At 37.1% G+C, this 26490-nt stretch overlaps 1 protein-coding gene and 1 long non-coding RNA gene across 2 annotated transcripts in view; one reads left to right on the top strand and one right to left on the bottom strand.

The window, feature by feature from the left end:
- Nucleotides 1-13197: 13197 nt before the first annotated feature.
- The window catches only part of LOC123663896 (activating signal cointegrator 1 complex subunit 3), a 39494-nt gene continuing 26201 nt past the window's right edge, over nt 13198-26490 (top strand). The window contains exons 1-12 of the mRNA XM_045598543.1: nt 13198-13239; nt 13492-13651; nt 14668-14926; nt 15366-15638; nt 15723-15972; nt 16368-16551; nt 16760-16911; nt 17188-17333; nt 24179-24379; nt 25271-25463; nt 25902-26088; nt 26352-26478. Of these exons, the coding sequence (XP_045454499.1) occupies nt 13527-13651; nt 14668-14926; nt 15366-15638; nt 15723-15972; nt 16368-16551; nt 16760-16911; nt 17188-17333; nt 24179-24379; nt 25271-25463; nt 25902-26088; nt 26352-26478 (2097 nt within the window). The 5' untranslated portion in view covers nt 13198-13239; nt 13492-13526. The remainder of the gene's footprint in view (nt 13240-13491; nt 13652-14667; nt 14927-15365; nt 15639-15722; nt 15973-16367; nt 16552-16759; nt 16912-17187; nt 17334-24178; nt 24380-25270; nt 25464-25901; nt 26089-26351; nt 26479-26490) is intronic.
- On the bottom strand, nt 20940-21254 carry LOC123663897. The gene is made up of 2 exons (XR_006744717.1): nt 21145-21254; nt 20940-21027 (listed from the first exon to the last, which is right to left on the bottom strand). It is a non-coding gene; the product is annotated as an uncharacterized LOC123663897 (long non-coding RNA).

Raw genomic sequence — 26490 nt, forward strand, 5'->3', positions numbered from 1 at the left:
TGGTTTGATTTATTTATTTTATACTTTATTGTACACCACAAATATATTACAAACAAAGCAGATAGTGAAGTACAATGGGCGGACTTATGGCTAATTAGCCATTTCTTCCAGACAACCCAGACTTAAAAAGGAAACTTATTATCAAAATTGGGTAGGTGGTGTAGATGTATAATAAACTTACATACAAATTTCTACATTCTAATACTTATAGAAAATACACAAATAAATAAAAAGAAGAATAAAAATATAATAATATAATTATATTCTATCATAAACTAATAAAGTATGTAAGCAATTCGTTAATAATAAGATAATAATTTTTAACGTGTTTTTTAAAAGTCAATAGCGATTTAGCCTCCCTTATGGCTAAGGGCAGACTATTCCATAACTTAATAGCCTGAACAGTAAAACACTGACTAAAGTACTTGGATTAATGTATGGCTAGCTCCAGCACAAGTCTTAAAAACTTGAACTTAAAAGCTTTAGTAAGATGGCCGGAAGTTAACCCTCCCCGTTATAATGTAATTGAAATTATGTGTAGAAATTCGGCTAAAAATACAATAAACCAAAAAATAGCTTGGAGTAAAACTAGAGAAGTTCAAATAGTGTCGAGTGAACCCTATATTTTGAACTATCGCTATCACTTTAAAGATGAAAATAATATGAGAATCATCGAGAAGAAAAAATGAAAATATTTTAAATACATAAGTTTTAGTTCCATGTTACGCTGATCTATTATCTATTATCCTTATATTTGCAAAATTTAATGTTTTATTCAGTCTTTATCAAGGACGTACAATACTTCAAGAATTTCATAGTTTTTATCAACAGTTATCACACAGTAGCATTGGTGCAGAACAGAACAGTAGCCATTCATCTGATTAGTTTTCGTTTACTCATAAATAAATAAATATATTTGATTGTAAGATGTTTTTACTACTTATATTTATGTTGACCAGAGGTTATTGCTTATTTCGTTATTAAAGTTTCTTTAAGTTGATTATAAGCATTCTATCCATCCATCAGCCCTTACAAGTTAACTGCTTGACGTAGGCCTCCTTTAATGCTCGCCACTCCAAATATAACTATTAGCTGTTGTATAATAAGATGATATTTCGGAGTATCATAACAAAATATAGATTTATTTGATTCACTCTTATTTTTATTGTTAGTGCAGCTAAAGACTGATTCTAGTTTAAAAATTTATTAATAATAAATTATATTTAATTATCAAACTAATGATTATCCTCCATATTTTTATAGATCAGTTTTGATTTTGTTTATTTCTTATATAAAAAACGTTAGGGAATTAAGTAAATCTGATAATAATTATTTCAAAAAGTTGATTTTAGCTGAAATTTGTGTTTTTTGTTCACCAAGTAGCTTCTTACGACCCATTTTTTAGAGATATTATAAGAGATTACACGGAGCATAACGCCGTAACTCAAACATACGACTTTATTCACAAAGTAAATAACAACCTGATCGAAAGCATAAGGTCGTAACAACAAGATACGACGTTTCTGCAATAAGTATAAAGTCGTAAGTAACTAAAATGAGTTATTTTTGTGTAAATATTATTTTTTATTTCATTTACAGTTTGGCATTATATTTTTAAGCGAATTATTGATCATATAAACTAGAAACACCGATCAAAGATGTATCTCAAACGAACTTTAGCAGTGACGGTAATAAAAATGGCTCTCCTGTAAAAAACGTTTTTATGCATTACGACCTTATGCGTAGGACCCGTCGATATACTACCTATACAAACTTATTTCATTAAAATCAAATTCAACATTTAAAATAATTAAAAACAAGTTCTACATTTCTTAGCAACCAATGTGAATAAATCTAATCTAAAGTCAGCTTTATTTTGCAAATATTTTTATCTTGTGTCTAACGTTGCTGTTTTATCTTATATACATATACTTAAATATAATAGATGCAATTTCTGCTTTAAAACAATCTGTCCTCCAAGAATGCGAAGCTTATCCCATATAGAATCTCTATATTATATTGCTTAATATTCTATTAATTGCCTACAAAAAATAAATTATCAAAAAAAATATTCCCCATATACCTTACCTAATAATTATTTGATCGTTCCGAAAGATATTTTTATCTTTACCAAAACTTTAGAAATAATATTGCACATATTTGTAAATATTCAAATATTAAAATTTTCCTAAAAAATATCCTTGTACAATAATTATCGTCACGTTACAATATTAAACAGCTTTTTTTGTCAATACACTAACACACTAAACTATATTTTCTAGGTCTGTAAATTCCGAGGTGAGGAAAGGAGGCCGAGGTGTGTACCTATTCATAATTAACGAAGCATTTTTTTTTAATTGTTAAATCTTAAAGTTGAAAATAACCATTATAACATACTATTATATGACAAGCCCTGCTTTCTGCTCCAGGGGTTCCATTCCCGTCTCAAATCTGGTGTATGATACACGTATTATGATACATCGTATATTTATCAAAAAAAAATGTAGCCATATCGGCCGTCTGTTACCTTTAACACAAGCATTTAATTGTTTACCTTAGGAACAATCGACCGTGTGTGAATATTATACTTAGTATTATAAGGTTTAGGTACTAGTTGACTCAGCCACGCGTTGTGGGGGAGGCTGCCTTGCGCCCGGTCCTTAAGCGGTGGATGCGCCGTAAGCGCAAACCCCTCACCTTCCGTCTGACGCAAGTTCTCACCGGGCATGGCTGCTTTGGTGAATACTTGTATCGGACGGCCCAAAAGGAGCCGACGACTGGATGTCACGATTGTGGCACGGCGTTGGACTCTGCCCAGCACACCCTCGAGGTGTGTCCGAGGCTCTGCGTCGCGATCTGACGACAGTCCTCGGATGGGACTTGTCATTGTCTAGCGTCACCACCGCGATGCTCGGCAACGACGAGTCCTGGACGGCGATGGTTTCCTTCTGCGAGACAGTAATGTCCCAGAAGGAGAACGACGAACGGATGAGAGAGGAGGCCACCGACGAGGCATCCGTCCGCAAGCGACGAACGGGGGTGCGTAGGAAGCGCTACTTAATACGCCTCCAGTAACGCCCCTGTGCTCGTGTCGGGCTGGGATTGGAACCCGATCCTGCTAGACATGGCGTCGTCGGGATTGTTCAGAAGTGAGCCGGACAGTCCCCATGGAGGAGAAGTCTGGCCTTTTCGTCACGGCCAGCCGGTCGCTGGAGGGATCCTGTTGCCTACAGATCCGGGACCCTCCAATTAAAGTGGCTGAATGGGGTTTGGTCGGTATTGCACCCATAAGTGCTGAAGCCGACATACGGTCTAGGACTGCCTACCCGGGCGTCCTGGATATCACCCGTAAATGGGTTCCCTTGCGAACCAAAAAAAAAAACCACGCGTTGCTGTGACTCAGTAAAAATAATAGAATCAACTTTTTACTAATTCTTTTGATACAATCCAATTAATATTTTCTAAATTCCTGATATGATTGATCAAATATATTATAAGCATGAAATTATATGTAAATTCTAAAAAAAATTGATAAAAATTGGTTCATTAGTTTCGGAGTTTATCACTAACATACATCGTGACGACACGACGATACGAAATTTATACATATATATATGTATAAATTTCGTATCGTCGTATATACCCTTCTAAAAATACCTTTCCATCCTATTTACATTGGTTTTAAAAAATAAAAACATTTAAAATGTTTTCAGGTACCTATTCCAACAGCAAATCGATATCGGCGCTCTCAGTAAAATTATATAATGTTCTTTTTATTAGATATTAGAGTTGTTAAACGTTTAAAAAATCTGTAAAATCCAGTGTATAAACCTTACTATGTATTTCTTATATATCATCATATATTTACATGTTTTCGAAATCACTCATCCTATAACACCACTCCTTTAGATTTAAAACGGAAAATTAGAGTATTTTTAGAAGATCTTTCTTTGTTAAAATATTTACCTTATAAAATCTAACAACATAAATTGCTATTTGCTAAAAATATTATATACGACTAGGCCTATATAAACCATATCTTGAAATTTTAAATTGTGTTCACAAATGAGACGAATCTGACTAACAAACTTTATTTCTTTTTTAAAGGACCAAGTTTCAGAAGTTGACTTGTTAGTAACCGCATTTATTTTTATACACAGTATATTTTTTATTCTGTCGTCTGTTTAGGGAATGTTTTATCAGTCACACCGTATATAATATATACGTATTTTTTTTCTTAACAGGAATTTGCTAAATATTTATTAGATGGTGTGACGTCCCCAACGGAACGCCAGCTTTAGTCTTTGATACCAATCTAATAATCTATATAAATTTGTTTGACTCTTGCTTACAATATTTTATAACACTTTAGACGTCGAATAGGTACATAAATTGTTTGTATTGTGAGTCGGTCCGTGTCCTAAATAGTAATTTTTAATTAACTATTTTTTATCCTAATGTATTTATAAAACTATTATTTTTTGAAATGGAAATAAAAATATATGTAATATATAAAAAGTATGTATATTAATTTAGTACAGTTTAAGTTATCTGCTATCTAGTCATTATTTAAATAATTATGTCATTTTAACTGACATGTCTATGCTATTTCGATTTAAAAAAAAAAAGTTATTTATTGTTAACTAGAGATGTGCTATTAAACATGCTATTTAGTCATTATATTGTAACGATACATGAAAATGTAGGACGTTGTATCTTTTTCTGTGTGTAAAAATTATGTATAGCTTATTATTCGTAGATAGTGTAAAATATTGCACTTTTCAATGCTTAAGTACCTAATTATCTTGCTAATTTACATTGGAAGGACCTAGTCAAAATATTTATATCATACTAGACTGCGTTGTCTAAAACTTCACTGTTTTCAAATATGGTTTAATTAAATTAGTGATAGTACTTACATTCCAATGCTTATTTTTGATTTACATTCCAATATAATTATTTTAACATCAATTTGGAAAGGCAGGCTTATAAAAATAATTTAGAATTAATAAATAAAATTTAAGTACTATTAAACTACTTATTGTACTATTAATTTAAATTGAATTGAGTCAAAAGTACCAAATGTAGATAAGGACGTCACCCTATTACGAATTATCGTATATATTTATCTATGAAAAGCTTAAAGCTCAGCTTTGTTATTTACTTGGAATAAAAATAATCTGGGTAAATTTAAAAAGTAGTGACTGTCACTTTAGAATTTTATGTTGATATCATAATATTATGACCTAAGTTATTGTTGAGTCTTATACTAGAAGTGTTTAACGGTATTTTTAGTTCAGATATTGATATAGTTATACTTTACTACTATAAACACTTGCCTCTTTTTTCGAAACAAGTGCGTATTAACATTGAAAATTTACGCTAAGAAATTTAACTATGAAAAACATATTTATTTGTATATTAATCGCGTTGTCCCCGCTTATATACAATTTTCTTCTTAAATCTTACTTTTAATGATATTAAAATATTTTCCGTTAGAATTACAAAGCTATTTTACACTACAATTTGTCTTGTGTTTCGAAAATAGAGGCCACAAATTCACTGTAAGGTAAAAATAAATACACCAGTTATGTCTTAAAATAGACATATAGAATAGAATAATAAGGTAAAGGTGAACAGTAATGACATATATCAGTAAAAGTTTTTAGGTACAATATTATTAAAACATAAGTACAAAAATGTCAGCTAATATATCAGTAGAATAGTCTTATGTGAAAAATATATATATCTCTATTTTTAAGAACAGTGTTCCAAGCACGTACTAACATTGAAAAATTATAAATAGGTGCATTATTTTTATTATCAATTTTTTAAATATCTATACACAGAAGGATTTTTGCTTTTCACCTTTATTCTTATTATTATATATAAATAAAAGTATAATAATATGCTAAGTGTTAAGAAAAAATATTACAATGTAGTCGCTATTATATCATGGAATTTTCGGAATATTACAGTAGTTCTTATTTGAAATACGATAATTACGTTTAGAATATACCTATTCTTACTTTATTTATTTATCTTATTCGTGATTTCGGACCTATTAATATTTATTGTTATTATTTTATTAGATAAAATGTAAATTAATTAATATTTCATTCATCATCATCATCATCATCATCATCATTTCAGCCTATCGCAATCCACTGCTGGGCATAGGCCTCCACAAGTTCACGCCAAAAATGGCGTGAACTCATATGTGTTGCCCATAGTCACCACGCTGGGCAGGCGGGTTGGTGACAGCAGGGCTGGCTTTGTCGCACCAATATTTCATTACAATATATTAAAATAACACGTTGAAATGTTGATAGTACTTAGCTTTATATAAATAATATAACATGATAATATTTCATAAATATATTCAATCAATCATATGAATATTGGGTATAATATGAGTGTCTAGATTTTAAAGGGTACTTTGTTGTATTTGAACGTTCTATCAATAGCTGTTTTATAGAAAATTATTCAAATAATTAATGAATTTGTAACAGTAGTAAGAAGAAAAACTTTCAAATGTAACAAATGTTATTGCCTACTTCAAGTCAAACACATAATCAATATAATCTCAAATTAAGAACAATAGAAAATAATAAATATTATAATTCTGTATGTATCGATAGTATAAATTAATGTAATAATTGCTTCAATAAAGTAAAGCAACTTTAAATACACAATACAAATTGTTTTTTTACCAGTTAAGACTTCAAATCGTTCCTGATTAAGAAAAAAAATATACTTACGTATTACAATTTTATAATTAATGCGATAGCGAGCAAACACAATTTTTAATTTGTGAATTGTGTTGGTTCGCTAACGGAAAAAAACCCGACTACAATTTACATAGACAAGTAGTTTACTTATGATGTAGGTAGTAAAAAAAATATTTATTTAAATACACATTTAAATGGCCGCAAATTCAAATGGGAACATAGACAAGCCCAGCTTTCGAGCAAAACAAGGATCATCAAAATCGGTACACCCAGTAAAGAATTAAGAAAAAATTAAAAATTAAGAAAATTATGAAAAAAATATACATTCAAATTAACTGAATGAACCTCCTCTTTTAATAAGTCAGTTAAAAATATATTGAGGTGTGCATAGCAAGAAATATCTGCCTGAATATCTAGAACAGGCCAAGTTGAGGTACTCCTCAACTTTGCAGAAGGCCACAGCCCACAACCATATGATCGCTTCAGCCTGTAATATCCCACTACTGGATATAGGCCGCTTTCCCCATGCAGGAGAAGGATTAGAGCTTAATCTATCTCGCTGTTCCAATGCGGGTTGGCTGCTATATTCGCTACTATGAGTAACGATCGCTATCAGGTGTACATGATAACAACCGAGACCGACGGCTTAACGTGCTCTCCAAGGCACGGTGGAAAGACCCACAAGGACTGCCCAACACCCAGAACACGGCAAACATCTGTATGGCCAATACAAATGTTTGTCACGTGCGGGGATCGAACCCGCAACCGCCAGCGCAACAGGAACAAACCATGCGCCAACGCGGCGCCAAGCCATATGATATATACCTATGCCTATATTGCCTATACTGTTTTCAAATAATGTTGTGTTCCTATGGAGAGTAGTTAAGGAGCCAAAGCTGTGAAGATTTGATAGTTTGAGTTAAGCAACACTGCTTCATATATGTCGATTGAATAATGTTTACAAGACTGGTCAACAACGAAATAAACTGATACCCAATACTAAATCGAAATATAAAACTAATCGGCAATAAAGCTTATATTCTTAAATCACAATCTTGAACGTGTTTATTAGAGGAGGGGGAAGGGGAAGATAAGAACATCAAATCAGCGACATAGATTAGAAAGAGAAAAGATCCAAAGATACTATCCCGAAGAACTCCTAGGTACTGCTGACATTGATTAGATATTTTTATTTTCTATTACAAAAACAAAGTAACTGTTCACATTCAGACAGGTACAAAACTGTTTGTATCAATTTATCCAACTTCGTCTCTTAGGTTTGGGACAGAGACTGTGTCGAATGCATTAATCCAAGAAAATAGATATTGCCATTTAAAAAATATACTAACCTAACAAACTAACTAACCCTACTAACTACCTTTTTTATCGTGGAGAAATCCTCATGGATCCGCCTGGGGTAGAGGGAGAGTTATGTCAGACTTTTACTGACTAAAACCCCACGGTATACCGTCGCAGTGCAATTAACGGGATTATGGATAGCTTTCGTATTTGTCCACAGTCCACCCTACTAGCTACCTAACCTAACTAACCCTCTCCTAGATTACTTTAAGTGTTTGTCTTTTAATTAGCCTTATTTTTGCCTTTTGAAGCTCATGTCGTGAGCAATAAATAATGTAACAGAAAAACTTTTATAATATTATTTGTATGGTTGGCCTTAATTACTTCGACATGACCTACACTAATCCCACTATTATCCCATCATTTGAGCGCAATGGTTGCAGTATCAGTTTATTCTAGCTAATCCGCAAAACTACTAGGCCGATTTTGTTAGGCTTTTTTTGCAGAAATATACCACCAGTGATATGATGATGTTTTATTTGTAGATATATGATGCGAAACTGACAGGAGTGATGTGGAGAAGAGCAAAAAAGGTAACAAGTGTTTCCATTAAAGTGGGCGGAGCGAGGCGGAGTGAAGCTGAGCTGAGTTGAGTGAACCTAAACTGCATTGAGCCATGTTTCTATGAGTCGAATTCGATCTCTTTTAACAGACGAAGTAGAACTGATTGTTGCATATTATTTGTATACACAAAATAAACATTGATTCTAGATTCAACCCTATAATATTTATTTCCATTCTGAAAACGAAAAGAAAATATTATGATTAATTCAAAGCTTCTCATAGAGTATCGAGAAAAGTTTTACACTTTCAGTTTGTTCTCATCAATTGTAATGTCGCTAACTAAACTAAAACGCTGCGTATGAGCCCTTTACTTGTGTTACTGTGTGGCTACGGTACAAAAGAATATAGCCACCCCCTCTCTTCCCGTGGGTGTCGTAAGAGGCGACTAAGGGATAACACAGTTCTACTACCACCTTGGAACTTAAAAAGCCGACCGGTGGCGGGATAACCATCCAACTGCCGGCTTTGAAATACACAGGCCGAAGACGGGCAGCAGCGACTTCGGTGCGACAAAGCCAGTACTGCGGTCACCAACCCGCCTGCCCAGCGTGGTGACTATGGGCAACACACATGAGTTCACGTTATTTCTGGCGTAAACTTGTGGAGACATATGTCCAGCAGTGGACTGTATAGGCTGTAATGATGAGCCCTTTACTTACAAGTAGTGAGGAGCGGTCCGTAGGGTAACGCACTGCTCCTCACTCTACCGGAATGAGATTTTTGAGCACTGGGATTGGTTAATTCACAGTCAGCTCCACATCAATGGAAACGCACCTCAAATTTTATCATATTATCATAGAAAAAAATCAACTCAAAATGTTAAACTTTATCAAAGACGGGAAACGAGGCTTCAATAGATATATAATTATATTTATTTATTTATACTTTCAATAAAAATTAACTTAAAATTTTAAAAAAAACCGATACAATAACCTGAGTTCCCTTTAAAAAGTAAAAAATAATTAAAGAAAGTCAATCTTAAAGTACCTAAGTATTAATAATTCTATAATTATATAATGGAACTAAGAACACTCGATTTAGTCATTAATTTTTATTTTTAGTGCTCTTTTATTTAATACAACATTAGGATATATTCACAGGCATTCTGTTTTCCATCCCCACTTTTAGCCCCATTAACTTCAAACGGCTCAACCGATTTTTTTTATATTCTTCATTTATTTTTATTATTAATTTTGTAAAATGCATTATGATGCTATTTCATTTAGTACTTGGGTAAATTTACTGACATTCGGATTTCCATCCTCATTTTCTCACCACCACATATACTTGCAGATATTGGGTACTTACCCCACTTTTATCCCCAGAGTTTTTTCAGGGCTCAACCGATTTTCATTGAACACATTATTTTGTAATGTGCACGTGATGCGCTTTCATTTGAGACCCTACTAGATTATATTTGCAGACATTGGGTTATTCTTCCCCACTTTCACCCTCCACAACTTTTAAACGACTCAACCGATTTTCATCAAATATATCTACAAACACTCGCCCTCATACAAAAAAAAAAAACTAAATTGAAATCGCTTCATCCGTTCGAGAGCTACGGAGCCACAGACAGACAGACAAACAGACACATCAAACTTATAACACCCCTTTTTTTGCGTCTGGGGTAATAAGAACATTAAAAATAAGAGAAAAAAACATACTGAATAAAATGCAAAGACGATCTTATCACTGACAGTAATTTCTTACAGACATCCCGTCTATAAAGAAAACATTTGCAACGTATAACAGGCACACGGTTATATACAGCAGAATTCTCTGTAATACCGCATTAATTGTTGAAGTGTCGTGTAATCAAGTGAGAAGTGTTGTACTCACGGGATTTTTTTTAAATCCAATGCCTTAGTACTTTATATATACTACCACGATGAAATCCATAATACACTAGCTGACCCGGCAAACGTTGTCTTGCCGCTAAACGCTATTCAAAAATAGGGGTTGATGGTAGAGGGTTGAAAATTTAGGGTTGTATGTATTTTTTAATGTTGTATCATAAAAAAATAGAAATTAAAAATTTTGTCTAAAAAATAAAAAAAATTTAGGGGTGGACTACCCCTAACATTTAGGGGGATGAAAAATAGATGTTGGCCGATTCTCATAGATACCGGATAAGCACAAAATATTTCATCAAAATCGGTCAAGCCGTTGCGGAGGAGTATGGCAACGAAAACTGTGACACGAGAATTTTATATATTAGATAAATATTATTTTTAGAAATCGCAAAATATTAAAATGCTATTACAATTAAACAAAAATTAATAAATAATAACGAAATAAACTTTATAATTTTTGAGCTCATAATAATTTTAAACTAACAATATTGATACTAAATAACAATGTAATTAAATTATATTAAATTCCTTACTTCACAAAAGTTATAACTATTCTAAATATGCAACAGATATTTAATTGTATTATTTGAACTCAGATTAATAAACAAAAGGCAGATGGAGCGCTCCGAACAAGCGAGTGAAGCCACCAAAGCGAATACAAAATCAAAAGCGAATACAAAGTCGCAGCAGTGCTAAAGATAGCGTCGTGTTGTTTGAACGTCTCGTGTGATTCATTATTTTGTGTTAAAAAATGCCGTCTTGTGTTTGTAAACATTGTAAAAGTTGTTCCCAAAAACAAAAAAAAAGAGGATGGAATTTCATTTCACAGGTAATTATAAATTATTTAATTGATTTTATTATTTATTCATTTAATAATTATACGTTTATCTCGGAACACAAAACCTCGACATTAATTCAACTGTGTTGCCAGTTTTCGGCGAAATGTTTTTCCCTTCAATTGGGGAAACTACCTGATGGTCTAGGCGTTAGTGAGACTGACTTTTAAATGTACGGACGTGTATTCGATTCCCACACTTAATATCGCGCCCAAATTGTTATTCCGAATTTAGATGTATTTTTATCTGTTATTACCATTTACTGTGATTCGGTCATTAATATCTAATGTAGGAGCTTAAATAAAAATGTATATGTTTAACAATTTAGTTCCTTATATATATATATATATATATATATATATATATATATATATATATATATATATATATATAATCTGGAAATTGCACTAATAGCAAAATTAGAAAGTAATACTCGACACGTAGAAGCTAAACGGCAATTTTACAAGAAATTAGTGCAAAATAATGGTGGTTAATTTTTTTTTCTGTGATCGTTTCCGAAAAATTGATGTCATTCCTCCAATCGTACGAAAATCGATGGTGTTATGACGTTTAATTACTTAGTTCCTATGGCCACCTTCCAGCTCCAAAATCAGACCCTGGTTACTATCTAGCACTAAACTACTCAACAAGACGAATAAAACGAGCCCATATTCGATGAGGTTATGACGTTTAATTACTGAGTTCCTATGATCATCTTGCATTGTAATAATTTTTTTAAAATTATTATTGTTGTTTTTATGTAGATAGTTACCTATTATTGTTATTAATAATTTATTGTGTTTTATTTTGATTGTATATTTATGTTCATTGTTTCCAATCTAATTATTTGGAATACTATCTAAATTTTTGTCTAGTCTTTAAGTTGTCTATATATCAATGTATGTGTGTGTGAATAAATGATGATGATGATTATTGTTATTATTATTAATAAATATTTTGAATTATATATGTTTTTTTTTTAAATCTGCCTAATGAAATAAATATGATACTACTGAAACACACTAAAGTATTATTATCTAGTGTGGTAAACAGTGTAAAGTCCAATTAAACCTTATTAAACAAAAACAAAATTAATACCCGAAGCTAAGTGTGGACGGACCGCTAGTTATAAAAATCTTGACATATTATTTCTTTTGTTATTTTAACGAAACCTTTAATTTAATAAAACACGAGATCTTTTGATTTCCGCTCTATGGCGTTTACAATGTACATGAAAATCGTTCAATCCAAATGCAAACTCAAAGTATTTATTTAGTTATAAATTCATGTATCCAAATAAAACTAGAACCAATTGTCGTAAAATGACATTTAAAAAAAAAACAGGGAGTTTTTTTCTTGTTATGGTATCATTATACACACATAGATGCACGTGTTCCGACAGTGTCATTTCTAGTCGCCACGCACACATGAATAAAAAGTGGCTTCATACTTTTTGTTGCACACGCTCCATCTGCCTTTTGTTTATTAATCTGAGTATTTGAATAATTACGCCAACGTCACCAACGTTACTTACAAATACGGTCGTGTATAAGACCGTGTCAACAAATATTATTAATTTAATATCAGAGAAGGTAGAGGTATTAATTTAATATCATTTATGGACGCTTAGAGAAACGTCGCAACCGGCTGATTTACGTCATTGTCAAAGTCAGAAAACATCAAACTCACATCAAACTTCACAAGTTCTCAGATTCGTACGTTCGGTACCTATTTTATAAAAAGATCCAATAACATTCGTCTTTGAATGGTGAATTACCGACGGAACTAACGTAAACGTGTCAATATAAAATTGTATTATTATTCTATTACAATTATATTTTTACTATCAAATAAAACTGTTAGTAACTGTGGTTTATATAAATACTATTTTCAGTAAGTACTATAAATACTGTAATTTTATTTCACAATATTAACTAAACTTTAATTATAAGATTATTAATATCTTCTTGACTATATAATAATCAAATATTTTTACTAAAAATATAAAAATCTTTTGATAAATAAATTGTAATTGTGAATATCCTATATTTTATTATTTTATGTATTTTAAATTGGAATTGAAGCTTAAAAATACTTTAGTACTTTATCATAAAGTACAGTGAATGCTTATTTGTTATTTTTCAGGTTCATTTCAATACTTAAACTTTTACTTTAGTAAAATGTTGGAATTACCAAGAATCACCAGAGCTCTGAGAGCTCACACTCAGCTTGACAAGCCACGCAAACTAAAGCCTTCTACTGATTTACCCACACTATCGGTAAAATTATCAAAAAATCTCCAAAGGTAAGACAGTAACCCTTATTACTATCTCGCTTCAGCCTTTAATATCCCTCTACTGGGCATAAGCCTCTTTCTCCATGTAGGAGAAGGATTACTATCTACAAAAAGATTTTTCTTTATTAAATAGTTCATTCATTTCAATCACAACATTATTGCAAACAGTTTCTATTACGCTTCAGCCTGTAATATCCCACTGTTGGGCATAGGCCTCTTTCCCCACATAGTAGAAAGATCAGAGCTTAATCCACCACACTGCTCCAATGCGGGTTGGCAGATATATTCCTTACTATAAGTAACAATCACTATCAGGTGTACATGATAACAACCGGGACCGACGGCTTAATATACTTTCCGAGGCACGGTGGGAAGACCCACAAGGACTGCACAAACACCCAGACCACAGCAAACATCTGTATAACTAATACAAATCTTTGTAATGTACGGGATCAAACCCGCAACCGCCAATGCAACAGCCACAAATCAGTGCTGTGACTGTGAAAATGTTAAATTAATAAAAGCTAATGAAATAATTAGTATGTGAACAACTTATAGTTGGAAGAAATAATCTTCTTATATTATAAATGTGAATGTAATTTTGTTTGTTACTCTTTCACGTAAAAACTTCTTAACCAATCATCATGAAACTTTGTACATATTCATCATATCATATCATTTCTACGTACATATTCTTAGGAATATTAGAAGTAACATAGGATACTTTTTATTTAAAAAAAAATTCAAGGCGAGTGAAGCCACGGTTAAAAGCTAGTTTTTAATAATTTTATTTTGTATTTTAACTTCTAACACAGCTACACAGACATTACTTATTTATAACCCAAGATTGACATAGTCTAAAATATTTAAGTAGAATAAGGAACACTACAATTTTGACAATAATTATAAATCTATATTTGCAATGATAGCTACAATTTTAATAATGAATTCCAAAAGTAATGTGAAATAATTTGAATTTCATAATGATTAAAAAGAATAATTAAAAACTATATTGCTTTCGACAGATTTAAATCTTTTACTGATATTTATACCTACATTAAACAAAATGAACCATTATGTGAATCAATAATAAGTTTACTGGATGATTTAAAAGAGGCTTGTAAATCACTAACTGGGGACACAACTAATGATATTATTGAAGATGCTGCTGTGTTAACACTGAGAATGTTCCTCGATCAGGACATGGTTATGCTAAAACATTTGTCACAGCTACGTCAAATGTTTGGAAATGTCTTATCTTCAACTGCTAATAAAATTTGTGAGGTAATATGGTGCAATATTCCATAATGGTGTAAATTTTTGTATGACTTTATGGTACTTATATTAGCTAAAGTAAATAGAGTATAATAATTTTGAAATAGGTGAATTATGCTTAAATTTGACTTGTTTACTTTGCTTCTTTTTTATTTGTCTATTTTAATGTAGAATATAAAAAATATATAGAAATCAAATAAAAATTCAAAATCATCACATATCATTAAACTCACTAATTTTTCCTTTTTATTTCATTCAGTAGTTTACTAATGAGTATTAACTTTGCACAAATACGAGTTACATAAAAAAAATAAACCCTAGACTGAACATCTTAAAATAATAATGATTGAAATAATAAACTATTCAGTTTAACAAAGTATAAAATAAATTCACAAAATAAGCTGTAAGCCACTATATAAATTATTAAAATTGTAAGAAACTATTGCAGATAGTTACAAATATATCAAGTAATATATCAGACGAAACTAAAGAATACATAAGAACAGAGACAAATGACACAAAGACTGTAAAACTATGGGGTGAGAATATCCAATGCCATTACATTCCTTACAAACCAGTTAAAAAACCATTGGCTAAGCTTATCAAGAAGCCAGCAACACGTGGTGCATTTGTAACAGATTTTTCTATGAAATATAATAACACAGCTGTTAATAACAACAAAGAAAACAATATTTCAAGTTCTTCTAAACCTGCTTCCAAAGTAAGGCTTTCATATAACAGTTTTGTTTGTAATCAATACAAATAAAAAACCAACTTCTTACAACAACTTTATTTTTCTTTTTAGTTTGGCAAAGTGTGGTTAGAATCAAAGGTTAGTGAACTTTACGATGGATCTATGGGAATATCAAGTGCAGATATTCTTCAGTCTATCATAACATTACTTAATTCTCCAAGAAGCAATGATGAGATACAAAATGATCTATTTGATCTCCTAGGTTTTGATAAATTTGAATTTATAGAGGAAATATTGCAACACCGTAAAGAAATTACAGATAGTCTTAAGGCACCACCTCCTCAACCATCTATTGCTGAAAGTAAGTTGCCAATATTTAATTTACATTGACTAGTCAAAAGAAGTAACTGCACAATGGATGAAATATGTTAATTGCAATATAGAATTAGTGATTTATTGAAGATTCTAATTATATTAAATTGTAGGATCATAACTTTCATTAGAAAAATTACATAACAATGCAGTTTTTATTTATGGAGTAATTGATTATTTACAAATACTTATTAAATTGTATTCCACTGTACATAGTATGATTTTTTAGTTTTTCCACAATATGGTGATGGTACGCTAGTTCTTGACAAATTGAAGTTTAATTAAAAGCACCACATTGGTACATACATATGCCGATATAAACGAACCCTTCTTACCAGCTTGATCAAAAATCTATTAATTAATAAAATTATGTCACACCTACAGTTGCCTCACTTCTGCCAGAGAACAAAATGCCACAATACTTATGCCAAGTTTCAGTACAATCTGAACAAGAGAAAATGATAGCCAAACTTGTGAGGAAAGAAGAGAAAAAAGCAAAACACGCCAAGAGAATCGATGAAGATGAAGATGAACAGGATATAAATATCGCACAATTGAGGGCGAAACGGTAAGAAACATAAGTACTTCTCATCAGTTTCAAATTGTTACTTTTGATTAATTTTTTTAATATACAATTTTCCTATTTGATACTGAAGAAGACGATATTGCATGTGAAATATGTATACAGTTTATTTCTACTGAAATTATTTTCATAATTAAACAACTACCTATTCTTCTTTGTTATGCTTTATTCTAAAAAAGAATTTGGTTTTTAGAGTGGCAGAACTAAGTAAACCTGTAGTACCATTTTCTACGTCAAGGTCATCAAGCAACGTTGATCCTATTCTACAAAAGATATCGTATTTTCAAACAAAAGTTCAATACCCAAATGTATATGATTCTTCGATCAATGCTAAGAACTCCGCAGGTAAGATAAAATATATTGAGAAACAATCTATGTTAATATGTTCGCTTGTTGTAAGATAAAATAAAAAATTATTGAAAAACAATCTATGTAAATATAAACTATGTCGTTTCTTGGCAGTGGCAATGGAATGTCATTTATTAATTTGTCAAAAAAAAATTGTTAAAAAAGGGTAAAGGTTTAAAAATTCAACAATATGGAGAACAAAATTGAAACGATTTTTTTTTTTACAGAACTTAGTTTTATATACTATAATACGACGCTTTATTATTATTATAGGTTTCGTTTCCGGATTGAAGTTAATATTGCCAGAAAATGCAATAAGAAAAGATAATAAAGAATATGAAGAGGTTACGATACCGAAAAATGAGCCAACGCCTTTAGAGGTCGGAAACAAGCGGGTGCCGATATCTGATATGGATGAGGTAATTATGAAAACATCATAACATATTCTGCTAATAAAAGGTAAAACAGAACAGCACACTATTTAAAACCTTAAGTTTTCAAAATTTTTGTCAACATTCCTTTTTTTTGGTGTAAATCTTACTTAAAGGAAAATAAAGACTTTTAATATTCCTTAAATATAAAAAGTTGTTTCTACAAAGTATTTGACAAATTTAACAAATAACATAATCAAAATTGACTTATATGGGCCCAACAGCCAAACTTGTGCCTTTTTAACCGACTTCAAAAAGATAAAGAACCCAGGATCTGATGATGGGATCCCAGAGAAATCGAGGGAAATTCTCGAAAGTCCGCATAACTTTTTACTAGGTGTACCGATTTTAATGATGTGGTCACATTTAAATTTCATCGAGATCTGATTACAACTTTTGGAGAAATCTTTGATAATGCGTATTTACTTGACAAATTTTTCGTCTTCCTACGTTGTATTACTTGTCGATATAATTGAAGTCGGTTTTTCTTCGTTTGCCTGCCAACACAATTATTAACTAAACAATTTTTAAAATGAATAATATGTATTTTAATTCAACTTTTAAATATTGTTGTTGTTGTTGTTGTTGTTGTACACGGGCTATTTTCCGCAACTCGACGTCTTGATGCGCCTTTTTTGCGTGATCGGCTGGTGGGCACTATTCGTGCCAGCCAAGCTCCTTGAGGAAGCCTAGCAGACCCTTCACGTTGCCGACGACTTCCTGGAGCAACCTCGGTGTCCCAAGGTGTAGTGCCCTGTAGTTCGCCACACCACCGCATTCCAGCAGGATATGTGAGGCCGTTTCCTCTGCCTCCAGGCACGCTCTGCACAGGGGGCTGTCTGTAACACCTAGATTGTGTAAGTGCTTGTTAAGCAAGGCATGTCCCGTAAGCGCCCCGACCAGTAGTCGGAGCTGGGCTCTTCCATAACCGCGAAGTTTGCGGGACAATCCTGGGTTGATCGTCGGAAGAGCTTCCTTGGTCTGCCTGCAGGTAGTTAGGTTTGTCCAATATTCTTGGTGCATTACCTTGGTGTTGTGTCGCAGCTGGCTGCGCAGCCATCCGAATGGCAGAGGCAGAATGGGTTCGTCTCCTCGGTCTCTCGGCTCATCTCCGATCCATTCCTCGCCAGTCGGTCGGCCGCGTCATTGCCTCGCGATCCACTGTGTCCCTTTATCCATTGAAGGGTAATGGTGTTTGTTTCACTTACCTTCGTCAGAGCTCGATGGCACTCGTATATTAGCCCTGATGTCATAATGTCGCTCTGTAGGGCTTGCAGGACCGATCTGCTGTCGGAAAGTATACGGATTGGAAAACCCTGTACCTCTCTAGACTTGATCGCTGTTGCTGCCATTATGATTCCCATACATTCCGCCTGGAAGACGGTGTTGTGGATTCCTAATGGCGATGAGATGTGGATATTCAGGTCTTCTGAGTAGACCCCAGAACCTGTACCTGTTGATGTTTTCGACCCGTCTGTGAAGATTCTTAACTCCCTAGGGTTGAGGCCTTCACCTGGGTCTTCGTGTAATTGTATTCTGTATCTTTTGTCGAATACGTACTGTTTGGGTATCCTGTCGGTAACCGCTTCGACGAGCGGTTCCCTGTTTGCCAGTTCGCCAAGTATTCCTGTATGTGCTACCTTTACGTTCCTCCAAAGGTTTAGCTTCCTGAGTCTTACCGCAGCCGCTCCCGCCTCCTGTTGGATAAACAGGTGCAGCGGCGGCAGGTTCAGTAGGGTTTCCAGGGCGGCTGTCGGAGTAGTCCTCATGCAGCCCGTAGTCGCCATGCAAGCTAGCCTTTGAAGTCGTTGTAGTTTTGCTTCTCCGGTGATTAGTCTGGTTCTCGGCCACCAAACCACAGCACCGTAGCTGATAATTGGCCTGATGACGGACTGGTACAGCCACAGAGTGACTTTTGGGGATAGACCCCATTTCTTACCTATCATTCTGCGGCACTGCCAGAAGGCTATTGTAGCCTTGTCAATTTTGCTGTTGAGATGCTTGCTCCAGTTCAGTTTGCTATCTAGAATAATTCCTAGATACTTTACCTCCGAGCTGAACTGTAGCTCCGTACCGAACAGTCTAGGGGGTTTGTAGCTCCCCAATTGCCGTTTGTTAGTGAACATTACCTGTTCCGTCTTTCCAGGATTGACGGTGAGTTCGTTATCTATGCACCATCTCTCCACAATTCGTAGCGCCTGCTGTGTGACACTGCACACGGTACTGCTGACTCTGCCGCTGATTAGGATGGCGATATCATCAGCGTACCCGATCGTGAAGTAGTTGTGCTGGTTCAGTCTGGTTATAAGGTCGTTTACCACTAGGTTCCACAGTAGTGGGGAAAGCACCCCTCCTTGTGGACATCCTCTGGCTACCAGTGCATGTTGTGCCTCAGTTGATGTAAGTTTGATGACTCTTTTTCTGAGCATGTTACCTATCCAGTCGATCATCATCGGGTGTACCCCGTGCTTAACTAGGGCCGACGAGATGCTGTTGAAGTTAGTCTTGTCAAAGGCTCCTTCTATGTCGATGAAGGTGCCAAGACACATAGCCTTGTTTTCAATGGCCTCTTCTATTTTACTGACCACTGCATGTAGAGCTGACTCTGTTGATTTACCTTGGCTGTACGCGTGTTGGTTTGGATGTAGGCGTACTGTAGCTAGGGCGTTTTCTCTCAGATCCCGTTCGCACAGCCTTTCCAGAGTCTTCAGTAGAAAAGATGTAAGACTTATAGGTCTGTGGGATTTGGGTTCAGAGTAGTCACTTTTTCCCGGTTTGGGGATGAAGATTACCTTTACCTCCCTCCACTGCCTCGGCACGTAGCTGTGAGCTAAACAGGCCGCCAAAACAGTGGTAAGCCTCTGGATCAGTCGGTTACTTCCCCACTTTAGAAGTGCCGGGAAGACCCCGTCCAACCCTGGGGATTTGAAGGAGTCAAAGCTGTTGATAGCCCATCTGACTTTTGATGGGCTTACTACCTTGAGTGCATATTCCCAATGCTCCTCTGTTGGGGCTACGTCCTCCTCGGGCCAGTCCACCGACTGCATGATGTGGCACCCTGGGAAATGTGTCTCAACCAGGATGCACTCTGCTTCTTCCGGCGTGCTCGTGAAGGTGTTGTCAGGCTTTCTTAGGGAGCCCTTCAGCTGGCAGGATTGGTTTGCTAAGACCTTCCTTACCCTATTGGCCTGTTCGCAGGTTTCCACGCTGCTGCAGAATTTGCGCCACGAGTCGGTGCTTCTGTACCTTAGTCGTTTCTTGTATCTGGACTTGGCTTTCTTATACCTGTCCCAGTCCAGATCGGCGCATGTATTCATTGCTCTGTTTAAAAGTCGCCTCACCTTTTTCCTGAGTCTTTCCAGTTCAGGCCCCCACCAGGTTACTTTGTTCTCCGGTGGCAATGATAAGGGACATGCAGTTTGGTAGGAGTCTATAATGTTGCTAGTCAAAGTATCTACCTGCTGTTCTATATGTTCTGTTCCCACAAGCCGGTCTGGGCATGCCTGCTCACTGAGCAGCTGCTCCAGTCTCTCAGCGTAGTGCACGCGGTCAGTTTTGCGTGGGTTACGCCTAGGGGTTGTTGGAACTGTATTTACCTGCACATCGAAGCGTATCCATCTGTGATCTGAGCACGATGCCTCATCGGATACGTGCCAGTTGGAGATGGTCTCGGAGGCCGCTTCTGTGGCAAGAGTTAGGTCGATGATTGTCCTGCTACGTCTGTTCACGAAAGTGGGCTCAGAGCCCACATTCATGATCTGTAGGTTTGTCGTCATCAGATATTCAACTAAGAGCTTACCTCTTTCGTTTGTTGTTTTCATTCCCCATAGGGTGTGATGTGCGTTGGAGTCAGTGCCTATAATTAGTTGCAGCCTGGCCTCTTCGCAGTATGTTATCAGCCGTGCCATGTCGTGCAGCGGTGGCGCATCAGCCTCCGGCATGTAGGCCGACGCGATCACCATCTCCGGCAGGCTGTGGTCTTGCGTACTATGCAGCTGTATGGCGCACACATCTCTAGAACAGAATCTCGTTAATGTTTGCGCCTGTATATTGTTGGTGATGTAAATACAGGCCCTGCTGTTTTCCGAGCCTGTATGTGTAATTAGCTTACCTCCAGAGTTCCGGAGTCCGCATACAGTGCCATTCCTGACCCACGGCTCCTGGATCAGTGCAATGGCTGTTGTGTTAACCTCCAACCATTTACGCATTTGAGCCGTTGCTGTCATGCTATGGTGGAGGTTTGCTTGGAGGACTTTACAGGATGGGTGAGCTGGGTAAGCCATCGTCAGACAGCATCCCTGCCTCCTCCATCACTGTCTCCCCTATGGCCAGGTTGTCCAGGCTTGCCAGGCAAGCCCCCTCCTCCGACTCCAGAAGCAGCTCCTCCACGACCACTGCCTCTTCGGTCTGGGGTTTGGGGCTCGACTGCCTCACAGGGGGTGGCTCGGGGATAGCCGGGATTGCTCCCGACCCTTCCCCCTTCGCCTGTTCTCCGTTGTTTTGATCCTCCATGGGGTCGTCATGCTCCGTTGGCAGGTGCTCGGTAAATTTACCTTTCGGACCCTGGAACTTCACGTACACCGACCCCAGCAAATAGCAGAGTCGGCGCTCTCGTTCCACCAGGGTCTGCACCACGTCCTCGGGAGCGCTGAAGATCAGGAACGTATTACCTTCCTGTCTGTCAACCTTATGGAGGATCCAGCTGTCTACCTTGGCCCACACATTCTGGAGCCGCAGCGCGCGTCCCACCTTCCAGATGTCCGGTTGTTCACCCGGAAGGAGGACCCCGCAGCGGACCAGCCTGACAAGGTCGCACTGCCGTTTGACCATTAATTTGGTGCCCGTGGGCAGGGCGAGCTCCGAAACTATACGTGTGAGGTACCCCACGGTTTCGCGGTTCTCACACCACAGCTTCAGAGCTCCATCGGCGTATATCGGTTTACCCTGAAAAACAGGGTTCACCGGTTCATCATCGGTCGCTTCTACAAGATCCTTTAGAAGGCGCTCTTGTAGAAGGACCTGTACTTCCTGTGCGGCCTGTGCAGTCAGGTGCTCTCCGGTCACAGTTGTCACCGCAACCAGTAAGTCCGACTGCACTGCCGCTGAGTAGGGGACATGGGTACCATCAGCCAGCCTCGGCTTTTTGGGACCACCCCTCGGCGACTGAGAGTCGTCGAGGCGAGCCCTTTTAGCCGGTACCTGGGATGCATCTCCATTGCCCGCTTTACCCTTCGCCTGCGCCTTGCCGCGTTGGGCGCGACCGGTTGCCTGGTTACCCTGGCCACCTGCCGCCCCCTTCGCGAACTTGACGGACCCCTCGGTTTTGGGTTCCTCGGCTTGGGTTGTTGTATCGCGCTTGGGGGCTCCCGCCTCCGATGCACGCCTCCTCTGACGTTGGCGTAGCTTCCTGTTCATGCGCCGGGGCTTAGGTTCACTCCCTGGTTGGGAGGACCCTTTACCCCCTGCGCGTCCCGCCGACTTGCCGGGTTTCCCCTTGGCTTGTCGGCGGTCGACCAGGGTCCACGCCTCGTCAAAGCGTTTTAGGGCAGCCACCTCTCCTGCCGACCGGGCTCCGGGTTGCCCCAGTGCCCTGTCGGCGTCGAGGATAGCGCCTGTTGAAGGCGCCGTCGACGTGGACGGCCTCGGTTCCTCCGGTTTCCCGGTTTCCCCTCGGCCACCCACGGACATGCGCTTTGTGTGTGGTGGCGCCGCCTTGGCGGCACCACCCCCGCGTGTGTGTGTGTTTGCTGAGGTCAAGGTCGACTTCGCTGCCTTGCCTCCGCTAGTGAAAGAGGGCTGTCCCAACTTCATGGTGCCGCACCCCTGTTGTGTTTGTTGTACCCGTAATGGGTGTTTGGTAGACGGCCCCGCATTCGCGGTACCCGCCACCAGTAAGGTACCATCCGGTTTCCCTTCAGGTCCCTGTGTGGGTTTGGATCTATTGTTGTCCATGTTTGATAAGAAAGAAATTTCATCCACTGCGCTCCCTACCCTCCATGGAGCCCGCAACGTTGGGGATGCCGTATCGACACCGGGGCTACGCAGTAGATATAGATGTGGTAGGTTGGATTCCAAACGCGACATCGGGAGCTACAGATGCCCGGCTGGTGACCGCGATCCCACGGCCCCCAGTGGTTCCGAACACCCTTGCCCCGTCAGCATGGCCGGTCTCCGCGTCCTCCCAGAGGACCCCACCCCATCTCGCCAGCGTAAAGCACCCGGCTCATCCGTGCAGTTACGCATGTCCATTTCCCCGCAGTGGCTAGCTACGGGGCTACCGTTTAGCCTGAAATCCGGACCAAAGAGGGCGTGTTGTCTCCCGCGGTAACTAACCCAGACCCCGTTCGACTCAGCCCCCCAGGACTCCTTCATCCCTGCGTACGGCGATCAACTGCGCAGGACACACGCAGGTAGGCAATTGTAGTTGATCTACCGGGTCACCTACTATACCCGGCAGATGGCCTGTCATACTTGGCTACAGCAGTCCGGGGTAGATGGTAATTGCGGCGCCCGTTATGACTGCTGCATTTCCAGGGTGTGCGACCCACTCCAGAGGAGCTGACGCCCCAGGAATGGGTTCGCCCTCAAGCCCGTACGTCGGCGAGCTGAGGGCGACGTGGACGCGTATGACAGACTTGACAGGGGCAAGCCAGCTTATCGCCGCACCCTTAAGCCTACTCACTCCCTGCCCTACACCCCTTAAATATTGTTTTATTGAAAGAAATTGCTTAATGATGTGTTGATCCACCAAAATATGCCAGTTTATCGGGTTTTTTTTTTTCATCTCTGGAGTTATATAGGTTTTCCTAATTTTAACTAATTCTGTCTTACAGATAGGTCAATTAGCGTTTGAAAATATTAAAGAACTGAATCGTATACAGTCTGTAGTCTTCAACACTGCCTACAACACTAATGAAAATCTGTTAATTTGTGCGCCTACTGGTGCCGGTAAGACGAACATCGCCTTGCTAACTGTTGTGCATCAAATAAAACAGCACATTGAGAATGATGTCATCATGAAAAATAAATTTAAGGTAATCCTTTATTTAGTGTAATCCTTTAATAGTGTAATTTTTAATTAATTGTGTAACTGGGGTATAGGGCACAGCGGTAATTTCCTGCTCAAAATATGGAGCAGCCCGACTGGGGTAGTACCTCGACCTTACAGAAGATCACAGCAAAATAATACTGTTTTCAAGCAGTATTGTGTTCCTTTTGGTGAGTAAGGTGACCAGAGCTCCTGGGGGGGATGGGGTCGGCAATGCGCTTGCGATGCTTCTGGTGTTGCAGGCGTCTATAAGCTACGGTAATCGCTTACCATCAGGTGAGCCGTACGCTTGTTTGCCAACGTAGTGATATAAAAAAAAGTGTTATATAAATTTAATTGATCAATTATTTTTGAAATCGTCATATTATTGATAGTGAATATTGATTGATTGATTGATTGGTTTAATGGTGGTAGTGAATATTTGAAACTTTTGTTACGATTTGACGTAATCAAAATGGCGGCCGCACGCTATAGCAATTTGCTGGAGTCTGCGCTTTTTTTATATTAAATATTGTGGGTATTGCCACAGATTGCATATCATTCTGATGTTGGTAATAAGTTAGACGTCAGAAAATACTCTTTTTCTTTTTCTTCTTCTTCTTTAGAGAGTATGGCTCCATCAGCTTTTCGCCGATGATTAAGCCACTAATAAAAGCTAAAAGTGAATTATAAAAATCCAGAGACAGAATCCCGGTTTTGACAGAACAAGGTTATTTTTGACAATCTTCGTTACTTTACTTATAGTAACGTTATTTTTTCGTAAACGGCTAGTTATTTAAGCACAATATTAAACAATTTTATTATTATTAAAATATCTTCCACTAAAACGAAAAATCTAGAAATATCCGATTACTACCAAATATTTAAATTTCCGCAGATAATATACATAGCACCAATGAAAGCGCTAGCATCGGAAATGACAGCCAGCTTTGGTAAGCGGCTAAAGGGCTTAGGAATAGCCGTAAGAGAGTTAACGGGAGATATGAAATTAACTAAGACAGAAGTTCAACAAACGCAGATGATTGTGACAACGCCGGAGAAGTGGGATGTTGTGACAAGGAAAGGAGCCAGTAAGTTTCTCTAAATAGAATCAAAAGTTTGTCTCTGTATTTATACAATTTAGTAGAAATTTGTTACAGTTTGGTCATAGATTGAATACTTTTTTTAGTCCACGATGTTTAAGCATTTCAAAATTCTTATAACATTTGTGGATGCAGCTTTAAAAACTTCAGATTTAATTTGGTACGGTAGTGTTAGTTATGGTATACCAAGTAGCAATGACCTAACGAAGATTAATTGAGAGCAGTAAAATTGTGCTGGAAAGATATAATTTATATACAAATGAACATGTGACGTCACAAGCTCACGACTCATCCCCAATCTTGTCAAAGAATAAAATGTTTTTTACTCCTTCTTACCCTAATATATTTGGCAATTTATGAAAAAAATGTTTGGATTTTGTTCATAAATTAAAGTAAAACAATACCTAATTTACCTTTTTTCTATAGCTGATACGGAATTAGCGTCCATAGTGAAGCTTCTCATCATAGACGAAGTACATTTATTGCATGGAGACAGAGGTCCGATAGTTGAGGCGATCGTGGCAAGAACATTGCGACAAGTTGAATCTTCACAAAATATGATACGTATAGTGGGGTTGTCAGCTACGTTACCGAACTATTTAGATGTTGCCAGGTAAAACTGAATATTACTTGTGTATGGATAAAAATAAAAATAATTGCATAATTTATCAACAGATATGGGCCTACCACTAGAACTTTATTGCCCACCACAAAAAAAATATGGTTCCAAATATTCCTATATATTAAATAAATTTCCTGATAATTAATAATCTGCTCCATTGGGTGACATTCTATGTAGCTGTTTATATTTCGATAAGGTTGTGTTTTTTTTAACTGAAACCTGAAGAGAAGGCCTTAAAAAAATTTTGTCCTTAGATTCTTACGAGTAAATCCAAATATCGGTTTGTTTTACTTCGACTCGCGGTTCCGGCCCGTACCCCTTGAGCAACAATTTATTGGAGTCAAGGAAGTTGGAAGCGGTGGGGGTGCACATCTGAGACAGGTTGATTAAACA

This window comes from Melitaea cinxia, chromosome 21, assembly GCF_905220565.1.
Source record: "Melitaea cinxia chromosome 21, ilMelCinx1.1, whole genome shotgun sequence".
NCBI lineage: Eukaryota > Metazoa > Arthropoda > Insecta > Lepidoptera > Nymphalidae > Melitaea > Melitaea cinxia.